General features: G+C 34.9%; 1 protein-coding gene across 14 annotated transcripts in view; it reads right to left on the bottom strand.

Annotated features, from left to right (window-relative positions):
* FOXP2 (forkhead box P2) overlaps positions 1-14015 on the bottom strand; it is a 394702-nt gene that overhangs the window by 110644 nt on the left and 270043 nt on the right. For all 14 annotated transcript variants that reach the window (XM_079304705.1, XM_079304713.1, XM_079304714.1 and 11 more), the window contains one exon: positions 9272-9361. In XM_079304705.1, coding sequence (XP_079160831.1) covers positions 9272-9361 — 90 coding nt within the window. The remainder of the gene's footprint in view (positions 1-9271; positions 9362-14015) is intronic.

The raw sequence follows: 14015 nt of genomic DNA, 5'->3' as shown, positions 1-14015 counted from the left end.
AGAAGGAATTAAAATTCTTTAGAACAACTTCAATGAGTCTTTAACTTTTTTAAGAAAAAAGCAACAACAAAGAATAACATAACACTTCAGGACTAGAAGAGACTTTCTGAGTTTTAATTTTTGTTTCATTACTCTAATTCACATCACATAAATCCCCTCCTAATTTGTTGAGCTGTAACTTTAAGCAGGCAAAATGTATTTCTTTTCTATATTTCATTCATGCTTCCCTTAGTTGCATGTTACCATATTTAAAACTCTTTTAAAGAAATATGGAAGATTCTTCTTCATTCCTAAAGTTTCCTTTTGATCCAAATTGCACGGAGCAATCCCAACATTTTAGCCTGCATTCACCACCTTTTCTGGAGGAAATTTTCTTGTACTTTTATAGCATAAAAATGTATCCAGAATTTACACAACCTCACTGTAGGTGCATAGCATCATGCCAAGCTATCAGGCACAGTCAGAACACTGAGATACCCTCACTCCATGGATATTCAGGGCACCTGTACTAGAACCCTGAATCTTCCAGCAGAACCTATTTGGAGTACACTTACAATATACCAATAAGCCACCAAAAATTAGATGGATTGCATATCTTGATTATTATTGATGATATATCAAAGATCTCTTTTAAAACTGATACTTAATATTTCCCTATTTTGTTTTGAACCACAGTTTTAAATTTAAGAGAATATATTGTTTTTCTCACCTATGTTATATCTCTGATCATTTGTGGTCATACAGTGATCAAAACACAAAGCTTCTCTTTTTCATTTAGGTGATGGACATAAGACAAATAAAATACATTTTCTCTTTTAAGCACATGATCATATTTTTTTGCTGCATTTTCTAACATTTATTAGAGCTTACTTTCTAAATTAAATTTCTGAAAAATATCCATCCTCTACAGCAGCTCAGCACTCTTGTAAAGCCTATTTTCGTGTTTTATTTTCATGGGTGAAATACATGTTCCCCCATTGCTACAAAAGGCTTGGTGTTTGGCATTTTCTTCTTTTTTACCCAGAGTATGGGTTCAGCTATTTCTAATCAAGAGATATTTTTCTGCATACACCAACATCAATTATAATTCACCTCTGAATTTGCATTATTAATTCCCCTTCAGATACTATGTTCTGAAAGCGAGGATTTTCATGGTATCCTACTCTGTTCTTAAAACAGAAATATATATTGTTTTCCCTATGATTTCAGCCTAATCTTCTATTAAGAAATACTTTACTTAAATTTGGAAATTTGATTATTCCTAATCATTAAGTCCACAGCTATCTGCACACTAAATTACAGCTGCATCAATTTCTCCAAGTACAGAGTTGATTTTGATATTCTTTCCTCACATGTTGGGTTACTGTATTAGTTCTTCTCAATACTGTGGAAGCTTTCTTTCCTATTAGGCAGAAAGTATATTTATTGAATAAATGGATTTACTGTGAACACTTGTGGGAAAATCTCATTCTTCATTTATACTTCAAGTTCTTGGTAAGATCCTTGAAGCATATTGATGTTGCTGAAACACTGTACAGTCCCTTTTGTACATATTATTATTATACAATTGCTTTTCAAAGCTTCACATAATCAAGTAGTAAAGCACGTGAAGTAGTGTTTAGTAAATTTTTCATCATTAATTCTATTTCATAAGACCTTCATCTGTCTGTCTCAAGAAAATATTAGAAGCATAAGAAGGCATAAAAAGACCTAGAACATCAAAGAGGCAATTGTTGACAACTTCCTTCCACAATAGAATGGGCTGATATGCTTTTCCACCTCACTGTGTGATTGCTTTTTCATCAGCACACATACTCACACACCTTTCTTCTCTATCATTACTGTGTACTGTGTGATCATTTGGGTCACTTTAACACTTTTTAACACAATTTTACATGTACACATCCCAAGTGATGGCAAACTAAAATTAGCACCTATGTTGATCTTGGCATACATACAGATTCCTGATTAGCTGGCTCCTCACACCCCAGTAAAGTCAGTTTGCTTGGTAAAGCAACTGGACAACTATGACATCACAAAATAATGTCTAACGATTAGAAAATGTCAAGAAAAGAATTCAATTCACAAAACAAGATCAATCTGAAAAGTATGTGAAGCAACCAGCTCAAGGAATGCCATGAATGGCCACAGAGAGAAACTGAAATTTCACATGCAATGTTGCATATGCTAACTGAAAAACTTTCATCATTTAGACAAAGAACTTTGGTTTCGTCCAAAAATTTTCTTGACTTCACAACTGTCTAATGAAAAGAAAATCCTTTGGCTTAGAAAAAATAAAGATACTTTCCTTAATAATAAATTAATTAGAAACAATTCTGAAATATCTACTCCCATCTAGAGCATTCACTGCTATTTTGTTTAGTTGCTTTTCCTGCTTTGGTAATTTCTAAATCGACGTACACTAATGTGTTTTTCAAATTCAAGAGTATCAGGAGAGCCTTGCTTGAGTGGTGTGATCCTAAACTGGCATAATTAGGGCCCTGCCTGGGAGCAGACCCTTTAATAGAGCTGCACACTGAGTGGGGAACCATTCACACTTCCCCTCTCAGCTCTTCATGAGCTTTTCTGGGCAATGAGCCAGCTGGTAAGAGAATCAGGCTGATCCAACCTGCTGGAAGAGGCTGGAGAAAAGGCTCAAGGGAGCTGCAGGTCCCAGCTGTGCATGGAACTGCTCCCACAGCCCAGGAGGAGCAGCCACAGCCGTGCAGGGGACAGAGCTTCCAGCTGCTCAAGGGGCCAAATCAACTCCTCCACAGTGCTTGGGGATTCCTGCAGTTCACAGTATAAAACATGGTCTACTCATCCCATATACAGCATTATTTCCTGATGTCAGGCAGGCTGCAGATTCTGCTGTGGTAGAATCTGGTCTGCCAAGCTCACACATGCTGGTGTGAACAGACCTAGACATGGTCTCTGAAGGCTTATCTTTCTGAGCCTGAGGGTAGAACTGGACTGTGTGCTCTCCCTCCACTCCTAGTTCTCTAGAAATACCAGAATCAACAAGAGAGAAAGGGGGAAAGATTCCAGTGATGTCATTGGTAATTCCTGGACAGTCACAGTAACAGATTGATACACCAGATTTTGCACAGACATGTGTTCAACATTGAACTGCCTCTTGAAATCCCTGATCACATAATAATCCTAATTAGTATTCTGCACATTCAATACCTGTAAACAGAACTTGCATAATACTTCCTTCCTCTGAATCCAAAATATTTTATAATATTGAAACAATGTTGTCAGGATAAAGAGATGATCTCCACATCAGATAATTGTTTCTGGGGGTTTTTTTTCTCCGATGAACCTACTATGTGATAACTTCTGTTAGAAAACTGCTAGTTAAAATTTTCCCATGTTACAAAGATCACACATATAGTTAACTGGAATATTTTATACTCTAAAAATGACAATAAGAGATAACACCTCAGGGTGATGCATATATACTTTAAACTAAAAAGGAAACCATGCTAACCAGTGCCACAATCTTAGTAAAGGTTGTATTTTTTACACTGGAAGTTTTCAAGAGTAAAATGCGACTTAAACTAAATCTGTTATTAGAAGGTTTTACAGCAAGACGGAACATGATGCAAAATACAGGTTTTCATGAATTAAAAAGGTTGTTAAAGACAGGACATAAGTTCTATCCATATAAGAACTTCCCAGCAAGTTTGTGATACTAACACTTCCACTGTAAATTAAATAAATAATGCCCTGGCTTTTTGTCTTTATTATTGAATTTTTACCTCTTCCTTAATGGAACTCCTGTTTTCTACACCATATAATCTTGAACATGGATATTTCTCCTTTCCCTTCCCCCTACACCTTATGCAAAAATAACTCCATGCCTTCTTTCCATCTCTTGGGGTTATCCTTGTCTTTAGAGTGGGTATTACTGATGCAAATTTCTGCACGTCAGAGGATAACTGCATATTCCTCCGAATAGACTTACAAGGGAAAATGGGACTTATGATTTTCCAGCAGCTATCTTCCAAATTTAATTTACCCCAAGCCTCAATGTTTGCTTATATGTAGGCCACACATTTCCTCTAGAATTATACTCGAGAAGAAGAAAGACTGTTTATCACCACTCTCCTCTTACACTACATATTATGCATTTGCATCTTTCTATATCAGTGTTTTCTTCCATGTACAAAATCCTCCTACTTCTTATGCTCAGCAGCATGCATTAGATAAACAGAAATATGTAACATTCAGTTTATGAAAAAAGATTTAAACCAGTTAGATTTATTTCTACTTTTGTTCAATGTAATGCAAAAGTCTCTAAGTTACAACCATAACAAGTATCTTTTTTCTGTTTTTAAAATGGCACTTTTTGACTGACATTAAACATGCACGGTTGAAGTCAAAGTGCATTAAATCAGAGGATATAATTTAAAAGCAGTGGGGTTTGCTTCTTTTTTCCCACATTCCCTATTTCTTATCTCTCATCAACTCCTTATATATGTTTTAAAAAGTAACTAAAAGTTACAATATTAATGATATGTTTGCTTATTTATTATGTGCAGTTTTAAACGCAGGCCTATATGAAGATCCAAAGGGAGATGACCAAACTAGGAGGGAGTAAAGCAAGAAGAGTAAGTTAAAAGAGTCTGTGAATATTTTTTCATGCTAAATTTTCATGCTAATTTTTTTGCATTTCGAGGGTCTTTTAAAAAAGTGGTTCTTCTGATGTTATGCACCAATGAAATAAAAATTAAACAATTAAGTGCATACTTTTCCCAAATTTTATCAAATTATTACGCTTCAGTAAAGTGCTTATGTTAAATAAACAAAGCTTACCATAACAACTCAACACTCCATACAGCATGATATTTATACAACTGGCTTGGTACACACTGAGCTTAACCCTTTGATTCCAGGTGTCACAATTTCATGACATGCCATCCTCTTATAGAATACATTAGTACTGATGTTGAAACAACAAATCACCTAGCCTGAAAGTAAAAAACAACTAACCATTTCATTGTAGATATATTAAACTGTGGGCCTGAAGACAATTATCTATTTATTCTAATCAACATTACGTCCATAGTCTGACTCTACAAAATAAACAATTCCTTTAGAGACATTACTGGGAATAGAAATAACTAGGCAAACAAATAGAATTACAACTGTGTAAATCACCATGTATGAGGACAACAGCAGTCTGTGTATCAAGGAGAGATTAGTCTAAGCATAGAGACTGCCTACCTGGAAGAGAAATAAAATTCAAATGCTGTACACCAATACCCACCCAACGGCAGAAAACTGACAGCATTTACCTTTGGGTTATGCTTGTGCTCTCACAGTTCTTGAAGAGCTCCAAGTCTCACTCATGACAGTAAATGTAAGATGAAAATACAGCTGCCAGTATTAAAACTCAAGCTAGATTATACCAGGTTCTTCAGTGGCTCTAAGGACAGTGACTTTCTGCCCTAGGAAAATGAACTACATGTTCTAAGAGCCAAGGTGATATTTTTTGCTGTTATGCTTACTATGGAAATTTGGTGATAGGGAGAGAATCCTTGAAAGCAATTAGTAAGCTTCACTGTAGATTGCCATTATAACAAATTCCACAGAAAAGGAAAATATTCTGAAATAAAAAAGGGTACTACAAAAATCTTAACCTCACTACAGCAATATTTTACTGGATGCAATGTAAAACAGTAAATGCCATTATCTCATCATATGCAGGTTAACATTACCCCCAACTCTCATCACAAACTCTCCATAGCTGTTTTGCAATATGTCATTAATCAATGTATATGCTGATTGGATCCATTCAATTGGTGCATCAGTGTAATGAATGGCATATATAAACATGTTTCAAATACATTTATTCGGATATCTATACATGAAAGTAAAATCACTACCACAATTGGTACTCAAGCTTGTCAAAAGGGATGTTTTTCTTCTTCTGTTTTACATAAGACATGCTAATGGTTATGCCATCTGCAGTGTGAAACCCAGACAAATGTAAATCAAAGTAATAGTAGATCAAGACAAGCGTCTATCTAAAACTGTAATTTTTGCAGGTATTCTGTTAACTCACAATCTAAATATAAGCCTCCTGTCCCTGGAAATATAGGATAACTACTAGTTAAAGGTAACTTTTGCATTAGAAACTAAAACAAAAACTTCTGCACTTTTATAATAGATCCCACAGCTAGTGATATATTTGTAAAGGCTTTTCATGAGGACACAAAAGACACTCAAATTATTCTAGGAAAATTTCAGTAGCTCCCCTAAAGACATTTCCTCAGTAAAGCACAGTAGAACATGATGACTTACCCAACACCCTCTTTTTGCAAAGCTGAGGACACAAATTTGAAGGTTTCTTCAATCAGCTTTCAACTTGCTGATTAGCTAGTAAGCTGTAAGTCACTAAAATACTTGATGCAGATGAAATAACAGAGAGAACATTCATAAAAACACCATATGCTACTTGCCCCCCAGAAAATATGGCCACTAAAATAATTACAAGTTTTTTCCCTCTTTGGCTCATGGAACAATAGAATAGTTTACATCAAATTACAGAGCACAAGAGATGCATGGCAGGGCTTACCAAATAGCTGCATTTTCTTGCAGATGTGTGAGCTACTTTTAAAGATTTTATTGCATTTTTACTAGATTTATAAATCTAGTTTAACATATCAACAGTTGCCAGATTAGTAAATTCTTCTGAAATGGAGGAAATTAGATACGCACTAATTTGAAAGCTTTTTAAAATATTGGGAGAAGTCTGTTTTCATAATCACAAACACAAGTACAAGTATTTTGCCTTATAACCCTCAATTTTATCTTATAAATCTTATACAAATTTATCAATTTCTACTGTTAGAAGTTTTTGGCTAAATTTACCATGAAGTTTGGGATAAGAAAATAATGATGCTGTACAATTTTATGACAGTATTTGGTCAAACCGGCAACATGAAGATTGAAATGTGAATTTCCACTACATGATGAGCAATGGACAGTAAGAGACAGAAATAGAAAAGCTTGAAGGACTCACGTCCAAAACCTTTATACATCCTTTTCACTAAAAAGGAAAATTAAAATGCAGTTTGTGTTCATACCTGAATTTACATGGTATTTGATACATAAAACCAAATTCTGAGAGCAAATTCCATTTTTCCTCTCCTTTACAAATGAAACAAATGAAGTGTTCAAGGCCAATAAGAGACACTGTGCTCACAATGATAATGGAAGAAAAAGTTGGAACATAAGCAATAATTTAGGCTTTCAGGAGCACATAACAATTATGAAAATAAAATTATTTCCTGTATTTTCTTCTTCCTGCCTCTCAAGTATGATTCATGAGATGCTGACTCCTCCTGGGAAACAAGTGATACAGCACCAACACATGAACTCCCAGCATTTAAAGGGCATCAGGCCAGGGTTAGTGTTTTGAGAACGGGAAAGCACAAGACTCCCTCTCTTCTTCTCATCATCCTCTGGGTTCTGGGCATGACTTTCTATTTCCCCCAAACATGGTTTTCTATTATTTCACCAATGCCTACCACAAACAGTGCACCCCCAGATCTCTTTAACCTTGAAAAGAAAGTTTGTGAATGGGTGGAGAATGTGAAAAGAGAAGTGAGCAGCTCCTGGACTGTGCTGGTTTAAAAGGTGGAGGATTAAAGTAAAAAAAAATAAAATTGAAAACATATACTGGAAAAACACCACTATTTGTGCCTGCTTCATATACTTTCCTTATTGCCTGTGTTGCCAATTTAGACACAGAACTTAGGGCTAGATAGATCTTGTACAGCCACTGTTATCTTTCAGAATGAGGACCTAGCAGAATGAAGCACTTACACAATATTCATTAAATCAATTATTTTCATGATTTAACCCTTCAAGGTCAGTAATTCTACTTTAAAACTTAAAAAACCCACATAGTTCATAAGCATCTTCCTTTGTGGCTACTCTTCTTATGTGCCTTCAGTGCAGAAGATATTTGATACAAAGCAAAAGCGAATTTGCATTTGCAAAGCAAAGTCAGGAGTGAGGAGGAGAAAGTTGAGAGGGTCCCAGGACTCAGCCTCAGCCAGGACTGGACTACAACTACAGTATGGCAGGATACCATCATGTCATGTTTTCCTTTTTTCCATTTTCTTTAGCCATATTCCTAAATTCTTGTTTGGTTCCGAGCAAATATATAAAACCTCAAAAGCAGATTTGAAGAGAGTGGATCAGGAATGTGGACCTGTTTGCTGTGTCCAACATTGATCCACCCCATTTCACAAAGAAAGGAGACAATGTGAAATCACATTCAGAAATTGCACAAGTGAACAAATTTTACAACATTTCCCTGGTGGAGAAAAAAATTACATTCTAGTGCCTGGGGTCCTCCATTATGCATGACAAAAACTAAAAATGAGATAAAAACACCCTACTCCATTAGAAAACAGGAGAAGTCCTGAGAGAATAAATGTTCACCCAGAAAAATAGATGTGAGGAAGAGAATGGTAGGATTTATACTTTTTAAAAATTTCCTGAACAAAATAAAATTATCTGCAACAAAATGTAATTCAGCAGTTAAGCACCCATATTTGATCTATATACAAGAGAGAACAAGTTTTGTCAGCAGAATGCAATTTGACATGGAACTCTGAATTAGGAATAAATGAATTAATACCTCATAAAAATACCACTCTGATAAAATTTTCCAAGAATAAAACTATCTTTATGTTTTTACTAATGCATTTAAATAACTATTCAATAGCAGAACTTCTGCTTACCCATCCACAATCTAAAGCCCAACAATATCATAATGCGAAATTTCATTACATACATTTTTTTTAAATGGCAGAAATACCTTTCATAATTTCATGCACTTGTGTTGGTAAGTTTCTGAGCACTTCTCTGTTACTTAGATATAGTACCTGCTAGGTATTTAGCTTTTTTTTTCATGGATACTGTTTTGCTCCTAGGGTTAACATGTTTTTACAATTTAAACCACGCACATATAAAAATCACATACCAATTTTGTAACATGTCTATAAAGAATTAATGTACCACAGTTACTGAACTCAGACCTTTTAAGCATGTACAGCCACAAAAGGCTTTTGTATCCTATAGTGATTTTTTTCTGAGCAGTAAGCAGCAAGGAGCCTGCAACCTGCAGCATGTGAATGTGCACATACCCAGCATTAGAGGACAGGACTGACACACACCCCTCACATGTCAGTGAGTACTGCACTCTTCCCTGAGATTAAGATCCCAAAAGCAAGGAGACTTTACTAACCTGCAGCGGTCTCTGTTTCTCACTGCCCTTAGGAGATTTCAGTCCACTTGTCTGTTGCTGTAAAAGAAGCTGCCTTGCAGCCTGGAGTGCCTAAAAGTGAAAAAAAAAAAAAAAAAAGTAAATAAATTTGACCAATTCCTAGAAAGAAATTAGTTACTCATTGCTAATGTTAGGTAAAAGTCCAATTGAACAAACAAAATCCCCCGATTTGTATTTGCTAGATTTCAGACTTCAGGGTTTTTTTTAAACTTGAAACATTAAAAAAAATATTCTGAAAGTACATATATAAGACTTCACTAGAATTTATGGATGTACATGAAATCCTGCAGGAAATAAAGTTAATTTGTTTGAAGTGCTTGAAGAGGAAAAATCATAAACTGCATCAATAGCCTCATTTCCACAAGGAACTTGTCTTTGAGTGTTCAACTAAAATGCCCACTCCCTTGCAAATTATCATTCAATTTGCATTTTCGTATTACAATTTGAAGTAAAAGCAAGTAGACTTCAAGTGTTACCAGAAGCTGTAATTAAATTTGACAAATCAACATCAGATTATCTTGAAAGTGAATTAATAAGGATATTCATTGAAGATTAAAAACACTTTTTGTACTTACAATTCAAGGAGAAACCTCTCCTTTGACAAAAAAAAAGAGTGCAGTTTTAATGCCAAATAAAAATGAGTGGTTTTAATTTGCATTCTTAGGAAAATCAGAGAACAAAGAAATTATTACTCAACCAACCAGATCAGGCTCAGGGATGACAGTATCCCAATCAAAATAGAAGATGTTTTCATTTATTTTACGTTTTCATTCCAACTCAGCCAAATACAGTTAAACATATGAAATGTAAACAAACATTCCACTTACCCGAAGAACGCTAATCTATATTATTTTTCCCTATAAAATTATTTTTTAAATGTCAAGCGTTATAACGTGGTACTTATTTAGAAATAAAAGAAAAAAAAAACCAAAATAAACAAAAAAAACCTGGTTTAAAACATTTCCACTGAAACTACCTGGAGAACTCATTTTTTTCCCCTTAGAAAAATCAGTTCAATAAATAGCAGTTATAGCTTTACAATACATCATGCTATTATTTCTGTTATTAAAACCTACTGTAGATGGAATGTACTGCAATAAATGCCATTTGATCAATGTTCCCTAAAATAATAAAGATTCTCAGATGATAAAGAAAGGTACAATTTTGATTAGACTCAAATGAGCTGGTTTTTAAGATAGTTTCTAGTATCCATGACAACAGTTGCTTTGACAAGATGTGCATATGGCATTACACTGCCAGCTGGTGTGAACAATGTTTGAACTACTGCATTGAGATGCTGAGCAAACAGAAAAAGTTGCCACGTCTTAACCCTCAGGGAAGGCAGTCATCCCCTGATCAATTATGAAAAGACAGAGAGAGGGCTGCTACAGTCTGGCTCCAAGCAAGTTTTCTGAGAAGGCAGGCAGACATAGAAAACCAAAGTAAACAAAGTGAATGCACTAGTACCATCTCCTAACAACATTGATTTGTCTCCCCATAGAAGGCCCTGGTACAAAGTTTGCAGAGCAGACTTTTAACATTTGGAGACATTCCCACAACAATCCCTGTATTGTTTCATCAAATTCTCAAGTAATTACAGGTCAGCTTTACAAAGAGTATACATTCCTCTGAACCCAAGCAATGAGACGCACAGAACTATCTTCTCTCTGCTAAAAATAAACAAAAGTTAACATATTTAAAAGTGCACTTGAAATATTTTGTTACCAAGGTACCACGATCTCTTCAGCACTCACAGAGCATATAGTACAGGACAGTCCTTTTCTGCCTGGGACCAGAGCTAAATGTATCTGTTGATTTCAGGGGCACCAGGATTTGGTCCCAACTTCTTGCAGTGGTTTAAGCAAAACCAGATTAAAAGCACGAACAGAAGATCTGTGGAAAGTTTATATTCCTTAATCTATAGTGTTCTCAAAAAAGAAAACTTGAATGGAAGGAAGAAAACTACTGCACTCCTGAATTCATGAGAGATTGTGCAGGAAAACTAACCTCACCACTCGGGATGATACTGTCATGAGAATGAAAGAGTAAGAAGAAATGGAAAAAAATATAAAGACAATAATCTTTTCTTTTTGACAGTTATCTTCCTCAGCAGCAAAACCCTCATATCAATACAATAAAACAAGCAAGTAAGCATCCAGTAAAGCTGTACATTTACAGTACTTGAAAATTAGAGAATTATAGTCTGCTGTAGCTTAGATTTAATCTAGACAGTATGATTTCAAATTGTGGCTAGCATACTCTCGTGGAAGGAGCCTAAGAAAGTATGACTTCTTACAGCTAACTACAAAAAGAGTCACACTTCATGAAAAAGCAAGGCAGCACAACAGGATATGCTTGCATAAAAGGCTCTACTACTTAAACTATTTTGATTCACATGTGCTGGTTGGGAATATCTCTAAAGGAGTAAAGGCTTATCTTTTAATACAGAATGTCTTATAAATGATGACTACCTGAATACTTCAGTGATCTTATTGTGGCAGTTTAGATTATTGTAAACACAGGAGATAGAAGAAGAACAGAAAACAATTTCAAGAGATCAGAGATGATTTAAAACTCATAAGGAGAAATCACTGTCAGCCTTTGTTCTTAGAGCAGTCATCACATGGTATTTTTTCTCCCAGTGTGCTGCTTAACTTTACATTTTCCTATACAGTAAACAACCTCCCAGAAACACTGTTAATTACAAAGCATTATTACTGACATTATTCATAAATGGGAATAGTCACGGGACTATAAAATATTAGTTTTAAAAATTCATTTTCTGCTATTAAATCTTTGCAAAACAAATTGATAACTTGAAAGTATCTTCCAAAATTCATAGTTTAACATCTACACTTCCAGTAAACACCCATAATAAACTTATATATTTCTCTGACACTAAGCTGTGATCTAAAAACTGTGTAATGAAGACAAAATAACAGATGCTTTTAGATCTAGCAGAGCAAATTTTTGTTGAGTTCTACCTCAAGTTAAGTGCAGAAAGAACACATCCTAGGGCAGTCAAAACTGTATCTAGTTTCCAATAACACTTGTTTCAAATTTAGTAGGAACTTTCCCTCAATTAAGTTATCTAAATTAATGAAATTATAAGAAAACTCAGTGTAGACAAAAGCAATAAAAAGAATTGAGGATTAGAAATTATTTTAATTATGTAAATTAAAATCATTATAATGTTTTAAGTAATGGCTATATAGGAAGAAAAATTTGGGCATATGGTTTCCAGAACTCCCTGTGTCTTCTAGTAAAATATTTATTGGGAACACTATTCCTTAATATTTACTACGAAGCTTTGGCATAGCTAAAACATAAGCAGAACAGAAATGAAAATAATTGCATATAACTCACACTTATAAAGTTGATAAATTGCAGTAGATTTTGCCATTTGTTGGCAATATTACTAGGAGATATAACTTCCTTCAATTTTGTATTCCAAACCCTTCTATTTGATGTAAGCATGATTCAAAATTATTTTTAAAGTTTTACCATTTCAATAAAGTGAAAGCTGTCACCTAAAGATGGTAAACTTATTACTTTGGTTTTTAGAAATTAAATATATGTGTGTTTTTAGGAAACAGATGTCACTCATATCCTTCCCTTAAAACCAGGAATGTTTAACCTATCAGCCTGTTGCATTTGAGACGTTAAAATGAAAAATGACATCTATGCCCATTAATATCGTCAATGTATAAACAGCACAGCGTGACACATTCTTGAGAGCTGAAGGCTACAAAATCTCTCTGAAACATAAATAACAAAGCACTCAGAAGGATATTTGATGTTGATATTCATCTCTGAGAAAAACACTGCTGCCTGGGCTTCTTATGAAAATAGATGCAGCCCAAATGGATCTCCTGTAATTGGTTTCAGATAGCGAGGTCAAAAGAAATATGATACAAGAAACTATTATGTGGAACAGGCGAAACAAGAATGTTTATACAGGCACTCCCTATTTATACTGACAAGAGGTGTATACTCTGCAGATAACCAAAACCAAAACACTTGCCAGAAGTCAACCAGACTCTTTTCTAATTCCGAATCCCTATTTTATTTTTCAAACGACTGCATACCCTAACATTCCTGCTGAACATAAAATAAGTTTCTGAACGTCTAAGTTTCCAAATGGCTGAATATGTCAAACGAGAGTCATCTCGCTGGTAGCACTATGCAACCGAAACCTATCAACATGCTAAGCTGGATTTAAGGCCAAAGAATGCTCTGCACTGGTTGAATAACAAGTTAACCAAATGATTACACAGCTACATGTATTATAAAAAACACTTCAGGAGAACCTCTGACCCTTTATAACCTGCTCAGGGCCTATTCTCTGGTTGGCTCCCAACAACAAGAATCCTAGAATTACCCATAGTTGTACAAAACCCTCAAAAGACAGTGACTGAAAGACAATATTGTTCAACCCTTCCTAACAGCACTCAAATGATATTGCTAAACATTTTCTCTCACTGATTGTGTTTGCCCAGAACGTTCTCTAATGAATATCAGAATCAGTCAGCACAACAGCTTATAACCTTTCCAAAATGGAGTAGCAAAGCAGTTAGCACTATTCAAAGAATCTCGAATTGAAGATGATCCAACCCACTTCCAGCAGCAGTCTCTTCAGAAGCCTCGAAAGAGAAGGCAAACTCTCATTTCCCCAGTAAACAACATTCTTTTTTCTCTAAGACAC

This window comes from Erithacus rubecula (assembly GCF_903797595.1).
Source record: "Erithacus rubecula genome assembly, chromosome: 4".
Lineage (NCBI taxonomy): Eukaryota > Metazoa > Chordata > Aves > Passeriformes > Muscicapidae > Erithacus > Erithacus rubecula.
The sequence above is the reverse complement of the archived record's forward strand: the minus strand, read 5'-3'. Positions and strand labels throughout refer to the sequence as shown.